At 52.3% G+C, this 18372-nt stretch overlaps 1 protein-coding gene across 5 annotated transcripts in view; it reads right to left on the reverse strand.

Moving 5' to 3' along the window:
• Window positions 1-203: 203 nt before the first annotated feature.
• Window positions 204-18372, reverse strand: part of TCN2 (transcobalamin 2) — a 33859-nt gene continuing 15690 nt past the window's right edge. For 2 of the 5 annotated variants that reach the window (XM_032602706.1, XM_032602708.1), the window contains 9 exons: window positions 13878-14094; window positions 10170-10362; window positions 9278-9435; window positions 8121-8282; window positions 6715-6887; window positions 6403-6589; window positions 5396-5567; window positions 2902-3017; window positions 204-776 (listed from right to left, as the gene is read on the reverse strand). In XM_032602706.1, the coding sequence (XP_032458597.1) occupies window positions 715-776; window positions 2902-3017; window positions 5396-5567; window positions 6403-6589; window positions 6715-6887; window positions 8121-8282; window positions 9278-9435; window positions 10170-10303 (1164 nt within the window). In that variant the 5' untranslated portion in view covers window positions 10304-10362; window positions 13878-14094 and the 3' untranslated portion in view covers window positions 204-714. Of the gene's footprint in view, window positions 777-2901; window positions 3018-5395; window positions 5568-6402; window positions 6590-6714; window positions 6888-8120; window positions 8283-9277; window positions 9436-10169; window positions 10363-13363; window positions 13567-13877; window positions 14095-15696; window positions 15820-18372 lie in introns of those variants that run through there. The other 3 variants (XM_032602705.1, XM_032602704.1, XM_032602707.1) reach the window with 3 other exon arrangements.

Genomic DNA, 18372 nt, shown 5'->3' on the forward strand with positions numbered 1-18372 from the left:
AGAGTTGTGCAAGAGAGCGTCCAGCAAGTACACGCTCCCTGAACAGTAATCAGCGTCACCACTGCCAGCACCGTTCCTGTGCACCCCCCACCCGTACCCAGGAGAATGCTCACCCCCCTCCTCTGCTCCCCACGGGCCTCTCTCCTCCTCCTCTGCTCCCAGCCCCCGCACTGGCTCCAAGCATGAGACATCAGGACCCTGGGGCATGTGCACAATCAATTCTTTAATCACTTTGGAAGTGGGCTGACAGCAGCGCTGCAGAGCCCTCGCCAGCTGCTATGCCGCAGTCGGCTCTGGGGCAGCAGCCCCGATGGAGTGAAGAGTGGAAAGCTAGGGTCAGGGCCACAGAGCTCTCCTTGCGGGACCCCCATCCCAGAGCAAGCGGTACTCACAACGCCAGCGGCCGGTGGCCTCCTCCTGCCAAGGAGTCTGAGATGCTCACGCCCTCCAGCCTATGAGTGGCCTTCACGGGACACCTGCGGGGCCAGGTGGGGCCAGACGTGGGCAGACAGACCTGCTGCGGAAGGCGCTGGGCTCCCTGCTCCAGGGTGGGTGGTAGTTTAGGACCCGCGCAGGGGTGGTGGCTGTGGCGATCCGGGGACAAGTGCACAAGAGGAGGCAGCAGGGTCAGGCGTGTGCCTGTTACAGGGATGTCTGGAGGGAGGGCAGAAGCCCAGGAAGTGTGGGAGGCAGCTGGGGTGGTGAGCCTGGGGTCTACCAGCCAACCAGCCTCAGCTCGATGGCTTCTCCATCCCTGGGTCTGTAGTCAGCAATACCTGCAGAAATATTGTGGGCTGGGAGTTAACAGGGCGGAGTGTTCCCCCCACCAACCTCACCTTCTGGACCCCTGCCCTGAGGCCACGGTCTGTAAGATGGGCTCAGGGCTTGGTGGAGGGAGACTGGGGGCCTGTCCAGAGCCAGTCTGGAGACTCTGAACTCAGCTGTGACCTCAGGGTCGCTGAGACCCACAGGCTCATTTTGCAGTGGGGGACCCCCAGAGGGTATGGGACAGCATGCCAGATAACCAACATAGGGCCAAAAGAACCAGAGACCCTGACAACACCTGACCGGCAGGGTCACTGTCTTCATAGTCCCCCAAAGGGCCATCAGGAAGAGGGACCTGCTCGGTGTGGTCTGGGGACCATGAGTGAAGTGAGCCTTTGCTTACTAGGGACAATCCAGGCTCCAGCACGACACCTTGGTCAAGCCCCAGCTCTGCACTCACTAGGGGTGTGACTCTGGGCAGGTTATTTAACCTGAATGCTGGTGTTCCCATTTCTAAAATGAGGATAATAGTGATATCAACAACCGGGCCCTCCTTTTTCCCCATGGGAGTGGGCTTCCTGCTGGAGTGGGAGTCGAAGGGAGTAGGTAGAAGACACGACCACCCACGTCTGCCTCATGGCTGAGTCCATTGGGCTCTCCCCCTCGGCTACCTCCTCTGTCCAGCCTTTATCAGTAATAGAGGCCAGATCTGGTCTCTCCATCTGTCACCTTTTGGTTTTATTTCTCCATTTGTCCAGAAGCCAGGCAGGAAAAGAGAATGCTTTTTACTGGGCTCCCTCAGCAAGTCCCACCTTCTGTAAAGCACTTGGCCCAATGCCCGGCCCATGGCAAATGCCCACTAGCAGTTTCAGGTAGCAGGAGTGGGGACAGATGACCCTTAAGAGTCTGTCTGGTAACTGGTCTGATGCTCAGGGATGCTTATGACAGCTTGGGGCATAAGAGTTAAAACTGGAGACACCTTAAAGGTCCAGCAGGAGTTGATAAGCTGTGGTCCACCCATCCCACTCCATGCCAGGGCTGGGCCCTAATTGGCCTAAGCCAGTCTTGCCATGGTCCCTTCTCTCTAGCCAATGATGGGTGCAGAACCTGGGCCATCTCCTAGCAACAGGGATGGGTCCAGGAATGTGCCTGTGTCCCAAGTCCGCCTTCAGGATGCCAGGAGACATTTGCAGGGGGATTCAGAGACAAGTTTCCCAAGTCATAAAAGGGAGCAGCCCCAGGAAGACACAGAGTAGCCTCTCTGGAGGTAGGAAGCCAGCAAAGAGAGGAGGAGAGTCACAGGAAGGTGGGGCTGAGGCTGAAGTCCTTGCTCCCACTGGAATCTGGTCACATGAGCCAATGGATGAGCCAATGGATGTCGTGGAAGCTAGTTTGTATTACATTTCTGTTACTTGCAGCCCAAAGCACCCTGCTGGATGAGATATCCTATGTGGCTATTACAAAGAAAGGGGAAGACCTACATATAGCAACATAGAAAGATGGCTACAATATGTTATGGCTGAAAAAAATAAATTGCAAAACAGTATATAGAGCTGTGCCATTCGATATGCCAGCCATCAGCCACATGTGGCTACTGAGTACTTGAAAAGTACAAAAAACAGGCATGCAAAATATGTCATTAATAATTTTGCATTGATTACATCTTGGAATTATATTTTGGATGTATTGGACTAAATAAGATATATTATTAATGTTAGTTTCACCAACTTCAGAATTTAGAATGACACATGTGGCTCACATTTTATTTCTATCAGAGAGCACTGCTATAGAGTATGGCTTCGTTTCTATGAAAAAACAAACGTACATATTTTAAAAATTATCTGGAAGAAAATACACCAAAAGTTAAAAGAAGTTATTTCTGGGTAGTGGATTACGAGCAATTTAAATTTTCTTCTTTTTTGCCTATCTGCTTTCCTAGAGTTGCCACAATAACGTATATAAAAACTCTTCAGAATACAGTTAAATATATTATATGCAAACTTGAGCATCAGTGGTTATCTGAGGCTGAGGCCCAGGAAGGTTCAGGGGAAAGCTGGCGTGAGTCGACAAAGCCTCAGTGCTGGGACAGGGCTGGGCTGGGGGACACGTCCGGAGGGGGCTGGCCACCAGACTCACCTTGCAGCAGGGGGGTGTCGGGGGCTCGGAGGAGTTGCCAGAACTCACGTTCCCCAGCTTTCTTCCCCATCACAGAGGTCAGGTAGGGGCCTGACAAGGAGGCCTGTGTTCCATACCTACCAAAGCGACAGGCAAAGAGGGAGGAAAGGTGACTTTTGCTCCCCTCGACCCAAGGGCAGAAGTAGAACCACCCACACAAGGCAAGTCCTGCCCTCGCTCTCAGGGCAGCGCTAGCCAAACCCTTCCTGGGCCACCTCACCATGGGTGTCTCCTCCACGCCTCCTCTCCAGCCCAAAGGACACCACCCACTCGGGGGACTGCATCCCCTCTGGGGGCTGACATTGCAGGGGGTGGGAATCAGAAGCTGACAACGGCCCACGACAGACAGGGAGGCCAGTGTGAGAAAGAAGCAGGAACAGGCACGACAGAGGCAGAGACGCCCAGTGGTGGCTCTGGGTCTCTGGTTCCATAAGTTTCTGTGGCTCAGGGGCACCCCCATCCTTATGGCTGTGTTGCTCAGTTTTCTCTCCGACTGTACACACCCCATGCTCCCCACTACCAGAGAGGCTTGGATTAGATTCCTGGCTTTTGCAACCAAGAGACTCCTTCTTCACGCCACCCCTCCCTGACACCACTGCCACAAACACAAAGGGATCCCGGATCCTAGTTCCCGGACCAGGGATCAAACCCGCACCCCCTGCAGTGGAAGCCTGGAGTCTGAACTACTGGACCGCCAGGGAAGTCCCCAAAGGGATCCTCTTAAAACACTGTGGCCCTGTCCTTCCTGTCTCCTTATCAATGGTGTTGTTCTTAGAGAGGGAGGGTTTTCATAGTTTTAAGAAACAGAAATACCCTCAGGGTGACCTGGTCAAAGGGAAGGTTTTAGGGAGCAGCCCGTCCCCAGTCCTCCCTTAAGTGCGGGGCCACATGGCTGCCCGGAGAACCGCTCTGGACCGGCCTCTCTCCGTTTCTCTCTCTCCTCTTTCTGTCTCTTTCTCTCCATCTCTCTCTGTCTCTTTTCCTCTCTCTCCTTCTAGAATCCAGCTTTCTCTGCTGTGCACTTACATGCCTCAAATGCGCCTCCACACCCCCTCCACCACCAAGAGAATCATTTCTCAGATTGGTATCCCTGACGTTTTCTCAGAGGTCCTGGAGTTCTGAATAAAAATGTTAAGTTCAAATTTTTTTCCATTTTGATGACAATATCCAAACACGAATACCAACAGGTTCTAGGTAATCCCAGGGCCTGCCGGACTAAGGTCTCCCAAGGGTGCCCAAGGGTGTGTGGCCCCCAGAGGACTGAGGTCGGCTTGGTAATAAGTGGCATGTTCGGGGCCAGGGAAGAGTGTACAAGCTGCAGCTGCCTGTGCAAACTCCGCCTGACAGCAGCTCAAACCCAAGAAAGTGCTGAGCACGTCAGGCTCACTGGCACTGGTGTGTACACCTGCTCCTCGGCAGACAGTCCCTATTTGAATGTTATTGGTTTCACAGTTTTCTTTGTACTTAATTTGCAAAGCTGTTTAGGATTTATAGCCGTCTAAGAGCCAAAAAGAGAAAGGACTTTAAATAGTAAACATTAGTACACATCTAAGTCATATTATTACAGAAATAACCGGGGGTCTGGGAAAATTTTCAGCCTTTATAGGGGCTTTTGCATATCTCTGGCCTGAAATTCCCTGCCCCAGATGACCCCAAGGTGCCAGCTGTGGGTCCTCCCTGGCAGCAGGATGCTGTCCTTTGGGGGCTCCAGTTGGGGACGGAAATTGGGACCCTCTCAAACTGAGGCACATTTTTCTAGAAGAGAAGTCTGGGGTCTAGTGGGGTCTGGTGAAGGTACTCATTCTCTGGGCCAGATCCCCATTGGTGATCCCTCCCATCTTATTTAGGCACAGACACAGCTGGCACAGAGCAGTGCTCTGGAAATGCTTGTCCTCAGATCGGTCAAATCTCAGGGTGAGAAGCAAGTTTAAGGCTGTTGTCCCACCTCCACATTCTGCAGAGGGCTTGTTGCCCAGGTAATTAAATAATCACAGGGATTAGACCAAGATCGTTTGATAATAAAAATTCTTATTCTTCTGAAAGCTAACATGTATCGAGCATTTCTAAGTGCGGGACCCTGCACACAAAAAGCATGTACCATGTCCTCTCTGTGCACTAATTCCTGGACTCCTGCATGGTCTCTGGTGGATGCGGGGAGCACAACTGCCATCCTCATGAGCTGCAGGAAAATAACTGGCCTGGTCCCTAGCTGGACAGCGGCGGAGCTGGGATTCCAGATGTGGAGGGTTTGCCTCGGGAGCCTGCTCTCCTAATCATGATGCCTGTTTCCGCCACAGCGTGGGTGAGTCGGCAGCGGAGAAGGTGGAAGAGAGCCCGGGCCTCTCCCAAGGGAACCCTCTCTCCATCCCTTGCCCCATCCATGTCCCATTTTGGGGATGTGGGGTCGAGTCGGGTGAGGGCTGGGAGATGTGGGGGGTGGGGGGGGCAGTCTCACCTGAATCTGCTGTGCTCCTGGGCCTTCTTCAGGACATCTTCCAAAGAGGAGCTGACAGGGACAGAGACGGAGTGTCTGTACGAAGGAAAGATGCTGGAGACCTTCAGCGTGACATGGATGAACTCTGGGACTTGGGTCTGTGAAGGGGTCTCCGTAGCTGGCTCCAACAGGACTGTGCCAGGGAGAGGGGAAGGGGCAGCTGATCTGAGGGCAGCGGGCCAGGCCTTAGTCCTCCTTTCTTCCCTGGAAGACACTCGAGACCTCCTCCTTCCCCTCGGTCCCATTCCGGTCAACACCACCACCACCTGGCTGCCTTCCCAGCCTCCCCTGTCCCTCAGCTCCCACCACCCTCGCCACCCAAGGTCAGGCCCCTCACTGGTTTTTCTGCCTCTAGTACCCCCCTCCCACCTCTCTGCCACAAGCACCCCCCACCCAGGGTTCTTTCTAGAACATACATGTTATCTCTGAGGGCCTCCCCTCCTTTTCACCCTCCTGCCTGCCACTCCAGCACATTCTCTCAAACCCCACTCTTTAGTGAGACCCTTCCGCCCAACTCCAGTCTTGTACACCTCTGAGCCTTTGCCCTTGCTGCCCCCTCCCTGCTCTGCCTTTCCTCCCCTCTTCTCCACTGGCAAATCTCACCCACCCACCCCAGTCCCTCCCCCAGATGAAGCCCTGATTCAAGCAGCTAACTGGGACTCATTATGATGTATCAGAGCTAACAAAAATGTGTCTCTTGCCATTCACTCGTTCGAACACTTCTGTACTGGGTATCACACAAGGGGCTGGAGATTCATGGCCTGCCCAGAGCTCACCATTTTATATCTCCCTCCCCACGCTGTGAGCTTCTAGCATCTGTGACTGCATTTTAGCTGCCCGTGTGTCCCATGCACACCTGCAAACCCCTGTTGACTCAGCAAATCAAGATGGAGCAAGTTCCCTTCCTGGGACAGGCAGACCTCATTGCAGATTGAAAAGAGCAGGGTTTCTATGAAAGGTCCGGCTACCTCTTGGTGCCTCACAGTCTGGAGAGATGAGATCCACATAGCTCTTCTGGTTCAGGATGGGCAGCAGCTGAGAAATCATGAGAGGGTTCTGGAAGGCCTTGTGCTGTAGGCTGGCCAACAGAGCAGCCTTGGCCTTGAGGCATGCTGTGCCCAGCTCCACCGTGGGCCTAAGGGAGGCCATCAGCAACTGGTGATGGAATGGCAAAGAGGAGGTGGGTCAGCCAGCGGGGAGGGGCCAGGTCTTCCAGCATCCCACCAGTCCACCTCCCACCAGCCACCAGGGTGGAGCCCAGCCCAGACTCTCCTTCCCACCTGCAGTGCCAGAGGGGTGCTGTAGACATTCCCAAAGTGGCCCTCTAGGGTCTGGGCCTTTAGGATCTTCTCTTGCACTCTCCCGAGGGCCACAGTGATCCGGTTTCTCTGACTGGGGTTGAGGTTGGATAGCTTCAGACAGGAGAAGGCCAAGCCCGCCATGGCCAGTGTGTCTACAAGGGACAGAGCCAAGTGGGGTCAGCCCGGGCAGGACCCTGGGGCAATGGGCAGCCACAGGAGGGCTGGAGGTAGGGGGACAATATGGTCAGAGCAGCATTTCAGAAAGTTTCCACCAGCTAGGGGGACCAACAGCCTAGTCTTCCTAGTTTCCAGGATGGCAAACTGGGATGGGTGGTCACCATATCCCTGTCTGCTGCCTGGGGGTTAGAGGTTGGGGAGAGAGACTGGAGGAGGGAGGGCCAAGAGGACTTTAGCCTACACACTTGTTCCCAAACCTGCCTGCACTTTAGAATCACCAGGGGAGTTTGTTTGATTTTTCTTTTTTTTTTTTTCTTTTTTTTCTGGCCGTGCTACACAGCTTGTGGGATCTTAGTTCTCCAACCAGGGCTCAAACCTGGGCCCTCGGCAGTGAAAGCACAGAGTCCCAACCACTGGACCGCCAGTGAATTCCTCACCAGGAGATTATTAAAGGAGCAGGTGCCTGGGTCCACCCCCAGGTGGTCTGGTTTATTAGGTCCAGGGAGCTGCTTGGGCCCTGGGGCGTTTTAAGCTCCCCACCCTGGGATGATTTAATGTGTCCACAGTGGGTTTTCTATAAGCCTCTGAGGCAGAACAAGCTCTCTGCTGGCAGGGGCCCTGCTGCCTTCTTCTCTCGGGGTACCTACCCTCCCCACCTCCAACCTACTCCATCCTACCCCGCCCTATGCGAGGCACACACACTCACAGAACACAGCCAGGCCTAGAAGAGACCTTGCAATCATGATGACAAGAAAGGGCACTGGAAACCCAAGGTCACACAGTGAGGAAGCAGATCCAGTATCCAGGCCTCAGGCCTCTCAGCTCATTTGATGAGAACATCATAGCCGTGTATCCAGAACTTTCTCCATGCTGGGCACCATGCTATGCCCTTTACATGTAAAGCATCTTTTACTGAGATGCTGCTGGGGTGTTATTTTACCAGAGAAGCTGAGCCAGAAAGGCCAGCTGATCTGTCCAGGGTGACCTACAGTAAGTATGTGATGGAGGATGGGATCAGGAAGCCAGTCCAGCCCCAGCGCTGGCTCGCAGCCCTTGCACCACAACAAACCCTCACCATTGCGCTCCTAGTGGACTCGATAGGAGGGGTCCCAAGGAAAGGTGAGCATGGGACCAGGGGTGGAGGCCTTCATTTGGGGCCGGGGGGTTGGAGGAGTGCCAGCCTGGCCTTCAGGGTCTGGCCCACTCACCCACAGGGAAGTGGCCCTGCTGGAGATGCTGTTCGTGTTCCACAGCATACAGGAGCTTGCCCACCACGCTGCCATGGACCCACTTCTGGTGGACACACAGGGCCAGGATGCCCAGGCCGTACTGGTAGTAGCTGGTGTGAGGGTGGCCCTGGTGATTATGCCCTGGGAGGGAGAAAACCACAGGGTGGGGCTGTCATGCTGGGCTTGAGGGGTGACCTTTCTGTCCCCTCCCAGCAACCAGCACAGCCAGCACTGGACCCATTGCCTGTACTTCCCAACACCGTCCTTTGGGTCGTGGGATCCATCTTTCCTTCATTCCCTTGACTCATACTTGCTGAAACCCCACTAAGTGTCAGGCGCTGTGCTTGGAGGTATGAACAGTGATGACAGGCCAGGCACAGTGCAGCCAGGGCCTCTGGAAATAACACAACCCACGCTCACGAGATCGTGATTATAACTGAACTGTGGACCGAGGTCCACGTGGCCAAATAACAGAGGTCTTTGAGTAGCTGGGGAGCCGGGGAAGGATTCTCTGAGTCAGGGATGCTGGGGAGAAAGGGCGGGGGAGAGGTAAAGGTGGAGTAGGAGTGAGCTAGAAGGGGAAGGAAACCTTCCAGATAGAGGGGACATATGTCAAGACGCTGGTTTGTGAGCTGAGAGAAGGCCACGGTGGCCGGAGCCCACGGAGGGGCGGGCGAGTGGGTGAGCCAGAGGGTGGGTGGGCAGGGCTGGGCCTGAGGGCTGTGAACACAGCAGGCAGCAGCTGCTGGAGGATTTAAGCAGCACTAACAAGATCAGATTTATATTTAAAGGCTCGCTCTGTGTGTGCCAGATTGAGGTAGGAGGCAGGAAAGTTAGTGGAGAGAGGTAAGGAGTGAGTAGTAGGGAGGCTGTGCAGCTGTCCCAGAGAGGGGTAATCAGGTCAGTCTTGGTGGGTGAGCAGCAGGGCTTGCCAACAGAGTGTATGTGGAATGCAGGAAAGGCTTGATCAAGAATGGCTACGGGACAGGCCCAAGCCTCTAGCAGATACGGAGACAGGCAGAATGGAGGGCAGGAAAGAGGCCTGGGGAGAAAACCCAAAGTTCTGATGTAGACGTTTCACCAGACAATGTTGTCTGATGTGCCCTCCCCCAGCCCGGCAGACCTCGCCTCCTCACCAATGGCCCCCTTCTCGTCCTCCAGGAATCGCTTCAGCTGTGAGACCAGCCTGTCCCCCTTGCGGCCTCCAACAAACTCGCAGTTGGCCCGGAGAGCGAGCAGGTAGAGGGCCAGCTGGCCCATGGAGGGCTTGGCCTCGGAGTCACTGTTGTCATTGCTGGAGGCAGACATAGGACAACGCCAGTTAACAACACTTCAGTGAGAAAGTGCCACCCTGGTAAGCCTGGCTTGGGGTGCCCCACCACCACCACTACAAAGCGGAAAAAATCCTAGCAGTTGGAACGTTTCCAAGACCTGCCAAAAGCAGATGTAGTTATGTAAGTTGTGTATGTCACGCTTATTTCATAAAGATGAGAAATTAAACTCAAGGATAAACTCTGAGGGCTCTTGCATCCAAATGACCTGTTTGCCCCACCATTTTGGTCACACTTCACCCATACACTCTCCCCTTTCTTTCCTCTCCCTGCCCTGCATCCACTTCTCAAGAGGGAGTCCAAGCAGGAGATGCTCCATGGTGGTCCTGACCCTTCACCTCTCATTCAGACTCCTGTGCTGGACCTCAGAACAGGCTTCCTCTTAATGCCCCCTGGAAAGGGAGCACGGATAGTCCAATACTGCTGTTGGGCTCAGTATGAAAGAGTGTGGCCATGGATTAGTAATGTCTGCCTCAGGTACCGGAGGGTACAGTAGCCACCCAAGGGCCCCGGATTGGCATCTCCAGTCTAGTCGGACCAACCCCATTCCACAGATGGAGAAAGGCCCAGAGGAGATGAAACTTGCCCTAAGGTCTCCCAACAAAGCAGTGACAGGCCCAAACTGGAACACAGATCTCCTGTCTCTTAGGATGTGGAGCACGCCATGGGGAAAAGAGGAGAGAGAGCATGGCCAGACCTCAGGAGGCTCTGCTGGTAGCTGAGCTTGAGGCTGTGCAGGTAGTGGGCTTCCTTGGCCCCAGCCTGCAGGCTGGAGAGGCGCAGGCCCACGTAGATACTGGGGTTCAGCTGCTCCGGGGAGAGCCGGTCCATCCAGGGCAAGAGGCGCTGGCCCAGCCTCTCCACCAGCGTGCTGTCCACCTCTGTTATTTCTTAGGAAAGAGAACAGGCCAAGTGAGGTCGCAGGGCCATGCCACCAGTGACACCTTACCAGGGTCTTCTCCAGGGAATAAACATCCCCACCTTACTGTCACTTGGCACACACCCTACTCATATGCGGGAGTCCGACTGTAACGAGAGGCAGCGGTAACGGGAAAAGCCGGTATCCTGAAAGAGTGGCCGGAGTGGGCCAGGGAGAGCTGGTGGGCCCAGGGCAGAGGAAGCGGGTGCCAGGCAGCCACTCTGCCCATCAGGAGTGACAGAGAGACTGGATGCCGAGCGGCATGGGGTGCCGCAGGCACTGCACCCCACCTCCCTCAGTCCTCAGGCCAGCCCTGTGACGTAGGTACCGTCATCACTGCATTGCACACAAGAGGAAACAGAAGTCCAAAGTTGTGGGAGTGTTCCACCCATTTACAAAAACTTCAACTCACACTGGGAACAGGTTACAGAGCCAGTTTTCAAACAGAAATAGAGTCACAGATGTAGAAAACAAACCTATGGTTACCAGGGGTGAAGAGGGGTGGATAAATTAGGAGACTGGGACTGACATATACACACTACTATATATAGAATAGATAAGTAATAAGGACCTACTGTATAGCACAGGGAACTCTACTCAATACTCTGTAATGACCTATATGGGGAAAGAATCTTCAAAAAACGTGGATATATATGTATAACTGATTCACTTTGCTGTATAACTGGAACTAACACAGCACTGTAAATCAACTATATTCCAATTAAAAAAAAACAAAAACACTGCAGCCTGCCCACTGGCTAACTGGGGCTGCCTGGTGAACTTCCTCTGGGCAGATCTCAGAATAACTTTCCTGCCCCCTCAGTTTAGGTGAAAAGGACCTGAGATTGTGAGGTGAATTGTTAGAAAGCCATCATCCTTTGCGACCATTTATCTGTGTGCTTCGGGATTTACCCACGAGGGAAGCAGAAGCCCTTAGGGGTGTTTCCCAGCTCCGGCTGACTGGCGCTTTCCTCCCGCAGGGAGGGAACCTGAGCTGAGTAGGTGGCCTTGGAGCCACTTTAGACTTTTCCCCACTTACTGCCTCCCAGTTGCTGTGGGGCTCCAGCTGCTGGGCAGGTCGCCCCCCCAGGGGATGGAGCAAAGGAACTGGGGAGGGGGCTGTTTCTCTTTTCCTTTCTCTTTCTCAGTGCTTTTCTGTGTGCCTGTCCCCATTTCTGTAGGAATCTCTCTCTCTCTCTCTCTCTCTCTCTCTCTGGATCTATCTTATTCTCTCCATCTCTCAGCCTGTCTCTCTCCTTATCTCTCCCTCCACAGTTCTCTTTTCCTCTCCCTTTTCTTCAAACTGGAGAGGGAGCCCCGCTCCCACCTTGGGCTCTGACCTCCAGCAGGTGAGTCAGCCCTGGGATTAGCAGGATAGGAAGAGGAGCTGGTGCTGTAAAGAGAGGTGGGTAAACACAGTTCGGCTTCCTTAGCAGGAAGGAGCTGCTAAGATTCACCCGGGGTAATAAAATTGAGCCTGGGCGAGCTCCCTCCCCTCAGGGTCTCCAGCTCACAGGGCCACCCAGCTCTGCCAGCTGAGGACTGGCTTTGACAAGAGGAAGCACGGAAGCTCACCCTGCATGGGCACTAGTGCAGATCTGTGTCAGTTTCACAGCCACGCAGGGCTTGAACCTGGTAAAGCAGGTGGTGGGATCCTTGCATCACACCAAGGAGGAAGGCAGGGGAGCATTCTTAGCCCATTTTACAAGTGAGTGAATGAGACTGGGAGTGACTAAATGGCCCAGCAGCAGTGGGCTGCACCCCCGAACCCAGTCCAGGGCTCTTTTGGGGTCAGGCCTATGGACCAACTGTTGAAAGGTTCATACCCGCTGAGGGTGCCGGGTCTCCCCTGGGGACTGCCTGGACAGGAACCAAGAGCCAAGCGCTGAGTGGTCTGGTGGCACTTGTGGAACACGCCAGGCGGGAGGCTCCTGGTGCCCAGGGAAGACCGTGACCTGGAGTTCTGAGAACTGAGTCCAGCAAAGTCCTGGAAAGCTGGGGCGCCTTGGGCAGGTCACCTGGCCCCTTCAACCCTTGACTGCTTCATGAGTCACCTGCACACGACTGAACCTGCCTCTCGGTTTCTGCAAGGGTCACAGGAGACCCTGCTGGTGTAGGCAGAGCGAAACGCTGTGGGCAGAGAACGACCAGGAATGAAGAGAGGCAGGCGGCCCACCTTCCCTTCCTGCCTCTGCTTCCCGTGGGGCTCCGGGGCACAAGCAGCCCTGAGCCTATGCGCTCCAACTCCCAGACAGGTCCCAAGAGTTCCCGAGATACTCCCAGGGGCACCGGAGCAGGCAGGCCCCTGTATGGAATGTAAAGCAAACGCCTTGCCGCCACCGTGACCCGCCAGGGTCTCCACACGCTAGCTTTCCCTCTGCCGGGGTGCCCGCCCCTCACTCCTTTCCTTGCCAGCTCCTTTTCCTCTTTCGGGTCTTAGTTCCTGCATCACTCCCTGGTCCTTGGAAATCCTTCCCACCCCTTCTCCCTGAATTGGCATTCCCCCACCCTCTCCAGGCCTTGGGCTTCCTTTGGCACTCATCACAGCCCCCAACACAGCACTGACTTGCCTCTTGACCACCATCCCCTTCACTAGAATGGAAGCTCTAGGAGGGAGCGGGGGAGACCTGTCTTGCTCTTTGTTCTTTCCCCAAAGCCTAACATGGTGCCTGGCACAGAGAAGGCTCAAGCAATGTGTATTGAATGAATAAATGAACAAATGACTGAATTAATGGAAGTGATCTTGTCTGGCGGAGAGTCAGACATACAATTCATCTCAATACAATGTGCTACAACACTGAGGTCCAGCTAAGTCCAAACTGCTGTGGGAGCCCAGAGGGGCAGCTAAGTCATCCCTGCCACACACACACATCTGAGCCTGTTTCTCCAGCTATATAATGAGGGGCTTGGACAAGATGGTCCTCTCTCCTAAGGACCCAGCAGGCAAGAGGCACGTAGAGCCAGGTACTCACCGCAGATCTGGGCGAGAGCTCCCAGGCCCCCAAGCAGGAAGAGGAGGGCCCCAAGGCACCCCATGGCAGAAGCAGGGGTAAGCAGCAGGCGGGGAGCAGGACAGATTCCTAGGGCTGGCCTGGCAGAGGCTCTCCTGACCACAGCAGTCACTGCTCTGAAAGAGGCAGCCTCCTGTCACTGATTAATCCCTCCACGCCCTGGCGGCACGCTGCTACGTCAGCAGAGAGAAAGGGGAAAAGGTCTGTAGCTGAGGGGAAAGGAAGGCCAAAGAACAGAGGAAGCAAGGGCAGGGCAGAGCAGGCCTTCCTGGAGGTCGGGGACAGGGGGAGGGGGAGGGCAAGCAGCGGTGGTGTGCGACATTGCGAAGCCAACCACATTCTGTCCCTGCTGCCCAAAGAGCCCTGGACCAGTGCAGGAGGTCTGACTTCTGATCTGCCCAAGTCTGTCCGACCACTCCTGTCCTGTATCCCCTTGGCTGTTCCAGCGGTGGACGGGCAGGGCTGGGGTGCCTACCTGGTACCCCTCCCAGAAGGAGCCCCTGAAAGTGTCCACCCTGGCCTGGGACAGGGAGCAGGACAGGGAGCTGTGACGGTCACATGAGCAGCGGCTGGAGTCAGCTGTTTTCTGCCGGCCCGCCCCGGCGGTGGGGTGGGGGTGGGGGTGTGTGGAGTGCAGCCAAACCGGACCAGACAGGCCAGTTTTCTCAACCGACCAGAAAGCTGGGAGCCTCCTGGAGACAAAACAAAGCCATTTAACGAACAAGACTTAATCATCTGAGACACAAAGCCATGGTTAGCAGGGCCACTTGTCAGGACTAGGAAAGTAACCTAAAAAAACTCTCTTCAAGGAGGAGAGAGAACAAAGGATTCCCCACCTGCCTAGGCCCACAGGAGAATCTATGTCCAAGAGTTAGCTCTGGAGGTGCTGTGTTACCTTGGCCAGGTGACTTAACCTCTCTGAGTTTGAAAGAGTTTCTCCTGTGTGAGCTGAAAGGGTTGGAGAAGATCATTCTAATTAAGCTCCCTTCCAGCTCAACTTGTGAAGATGTTATGACCTTAAAACATCTCTAATCACTTCTAAATAAAATTTTTATTGAAATAATTTTATGGCAAATTGCCACAGTTCAGTCTTTCAAGATAATCCAGTTTTGTGCCTGACTTATCACAAGCCAATAAATACAGACATAAATAAATAGAGACTGCATCTGTTTACGGAAGTACCTTATAAATATAAAATTAGATCGTCTAGTGCAAGGAGGCTGGGCATGGCCCATCAGGGTGAAGTTCCAGAGAAGGAGGGATGCCAGCTAGAGGCCCAACTTCTGCAGGTTCTTGGGTTCAGACTTCCACGGGGGCCTTGGAAATTTGTGGGCAATGGAGCTGCCTTAGTTTGGGATGGGACTGCCCCGCTCCCCAACCCTCTGCCTGTGGCCAGTGGCAATGATTCTGTTTCCTGCCATCTCCAGGACAGCAGCCTCTGGTGAGAAGCAGCTTCCTTGGGAGAGTCACCTCTGATCCCTGAGGACTCGAATGTACCACAGTGACCAGTGGGGACGAGGTGCATTTCCATAGCTATCAGAAACAGAGTGACTGATTGGGGGTGGAACTGGACTGTTTGTTTCAGGTAATGCAGTCAGGGGAAGTGAAAAAGAAAAACGACTAAATCATTTGGTTCAGGACTTCTGTTTGGGGGTCTATAGCTGAGAAAGTAAAGATTAGCTTGGAATGAGCAGGTAAAAGTTTGCCTGTCCAGACAGGCACGGACAAAGCCAGCTGCAATGTAAAAAGGAAACATTATTTCTCCCAAGGTCACGTTACAACAACTGTAAAGTGTCCCGATAACCATGCTGTGTGAGTGACTATTACTTGTACTTTTTTACTGGGATTTCTTTTTTCCCCTACAATCACAAACTATCAGGAATTTGCTGTCTGAAATTATGTTAGTAAGAAAGAAACAACCCCAGAGGCGCCAAGTCACTTTGACACAGAGAAGTTGCCCCAGTATGGAATTCCTGGACTCAACGTTCCATGCCTGCCTCAACTTTGTAGTTTCCACTTACACAGGATACTTTGCTGTCCAAACCTGAAGCTGACACTTCTCACACAGCCCTGTGCTGTGTTGAGTCTATCAAAATACTGCTTGGTTGGGACTTCCCTGGCAGTCCAGTGGTTAAGACTCCACATTTCCACTGCAGGGGGCACAGTTTCGATCCCTGGTCAGGGAACTAAGATCCCACATGCTACGTGCCACGGCCAAAAAAAAAAAGAAAAGCACTGCTTGGTTTACATTTCACCTAACCTAACCCCACTCTTCACCCAAATCCTGTAATCACCTTGCCTTCTGTGTAGTCAGATGCCCTCAGTTCCTCTCCCTCATTGCAGTGGATCAACTGAGCTGACTGTCAGACTAAAGGTTTGTGCTTGGTGGTCTCAGGACGACTAGACTAGGATACAGCCTAAGAAAGAATCCAACAGGAAAAAAATTAAATTTTATGCATGAACAAGGATATATCGTACAAAACAGGGAATATAGCCAATATTTTATAAGAACTATAAATGGAGTATAACCTTGAAAATATTTGAACCCCTATGTTGTACACCTGAAACTTATATAACATTGTACATCAAGCATACTTCAATTTTTAAAAAAAAAAAAGGTGAAGTGAAAAAAAATTGTATGTGTGAAGGTGGCATGAGAAGAATATAATAAATACATGGCTGTATCGTTACATATGGAATATCCATTTTCTTAATTAAAAATGTAAATATATTAAAATTTAGAGTCCATTTAATGTGGAAAGATGTTCATAATTAATCTTAAATTTTAAAAATTATATAAGTAAGATATGTGGATTGCATGAAAAATCAGAAAATGTGTTAAGGGAGAAGAAGGAGGTAGAGGAAGAAGAGGGAAAGAAAAACCAGAAAATCACTGATAGTCCCATATCCCAGAGGATTGTTCTCAAAGTGTGGTCTGTGGATCCCTGGAGGCCTCCAAGACCCTTTTAGGGGGTCTGTGAGTTCAAAATTACTTTAGAAAATACTAAAACATTATCTGTCTTGTTTGCTTTTTGGGTATTTGCACTCATGGTGTAAAGCAGTGGCATCTAAAACTGCTAGTGTCTTAGCAGGAATCAAGGCAGTGACACCAAACTGTACTAGTAGTTACTGTATTCTTTACCCCCGTGCACTCCAGGGTGGGGAAAAGCTGGTTTCACTTAAGAATGTCCTTGATAAGGCAAAAAAAAAATTATTAAATCTCAACAGCAACACCAAAAAAGGGGTCATCCCACAGACCTGGACTCTAGTTTTGCCTCTGTGACCTTTGGCAAGAGACACCCTTTCTAAGCCTGTTTCTTATAAAATGGGCGTGTGGCACTGTGCTCACAGGTTTCTCATGAGGATCAAATGAGAACGCTTATAAAATGCTTACCACCGGTGCCTAGTGTGTGGTTCGAGCTCATAACACTTTCAGCTCTTATCAATAACTATCTGTCAAAATCCAGGAAAGAATGTTACAGGGAACAGTCAGTGTCCACTTAGCAAGTTTCCAAATTCTAAGGATCTGGATTCCAGCTAAGTAAGAGAAAACAGCCTTGCATGTAACACAAGACTGTTGGACCATCTTAAGCCATGCAACTGAAGAGGTTCAGCTCCAGCCTCCCCCAAACATGCCATGGCATATGGATTCTTTTGAGCTAAAGGAAATCAAGACCCTGTGGGCTCAAGAGAAACATCTGTCCCTCCCTTAACTACCTGGAAGCACTTACATTGGAAGTCTCTCCCAAAATGAGAATTATTACCAGAGATGAATCTTATCTGAGTGACCCATCTGTGTGGCAGGGCAAATATCTAATTACCAAATGTTTGCTCTTTTGCTTCTTGTTCCTGTGAATGGCCCTCCTTCCTGTTGAAGCCCCAGGTCCCTATCCCATTCCTTAGCTCAGGATGGCATAAATACCTCATTTTACCTTTCTATCTTTGAACCTCTCATGTATGTGGGGTTCTCGTACTTACAAAATTAAATTTGATTTTCTGTTACTCTGTCTCATGTCAATTTGATAATCAGACCAGCCAAAAGAACCTTTGAAGGGTAGAGGAAAATTCTTTCTCCCCAACATAAGGCTGGGAAATATCAAATGATGCTGTGGCAGGATTGGAGTAATCCTGTCCGACAGTCTTCCCCTCTTTCCCCTGCATTCCCCCTCCCTCTTCAAAGGCTAGCAGTCTTGACAGGACCTCAGGAGGGGACACACTGGATTCCTACTTGCAGGTCCCAGGAGAGCTGCTCAGACAGATCCTTGGAACTGTTCTGAATTTACAGGCGACTCTTGCAGAGGTCTGGGTCCAGCTTCAAAGTAAATATAGGGCTCATCTTCCTTTCCTTTGGCCACTTATCCAGCCAAGGAGAGTATTCCAGGCAGAGGGAACAGCATGTATAAAGGCTGGAGGTAGCTGAGGAAAGAGGATCGGCAGGGAAACAGTGGAAGAGGCAATGCCTCCAGGTCCTGGTGATCAGAAATGGCAGAGCTAGGGACTTCCCTGGTGGTCCAGTGGTTAGGACTCCGTGCTTCCATTGCAGGAGGCGAAGGTTCGATTCCCAGTCGCGGGAACTAAGATTCCGTATGCTGCACGGTGCGGCCAGCAATGGCTGAGCTAGAAGGACACCTGGCATCTGACCAACTGAGCTCAGATGCAGAATATGCCCTTTACTTCTGTGTGGACTTGGGCGTGTTAATTTCTCAGCCTCCGTTTTTTTAATCTCTAAAGGGGTCATAACAATACCCACATGTGGGAGAGTTTTTATGAAGATTCAAGTAGGTCAAGAAACTGGCCCGCAGTCTGTGTTCATGAAACAGATTCTGACTCAAGATATAAAAACTGAGTGGCCCCTGTACCAGCAGACATACATCTTTTTCAATTAGCCCTCAGAACAGCTCCATCATCCTCCAGTTTGTGAATGAAGAAACTGAGGCTCTGAGGAGACAACTGACTGAGGTCATGGCAAG

Source organism: Phocoena sinus, chromosome 14 (assembly GCF_008692025.1).
Source record: "Phocoena sinus isolate mPhoSin1 chromosome 14, mPhoSin1.pri, whole genome shotgun sequence".
Taxonomy (NCBI): domain Eukaryota; kingdom Metazoa; phylum Chordata; class Mammalia; order Artiodactyla; family Phocoenidae; genus Phocoena; species Phocoena sinus.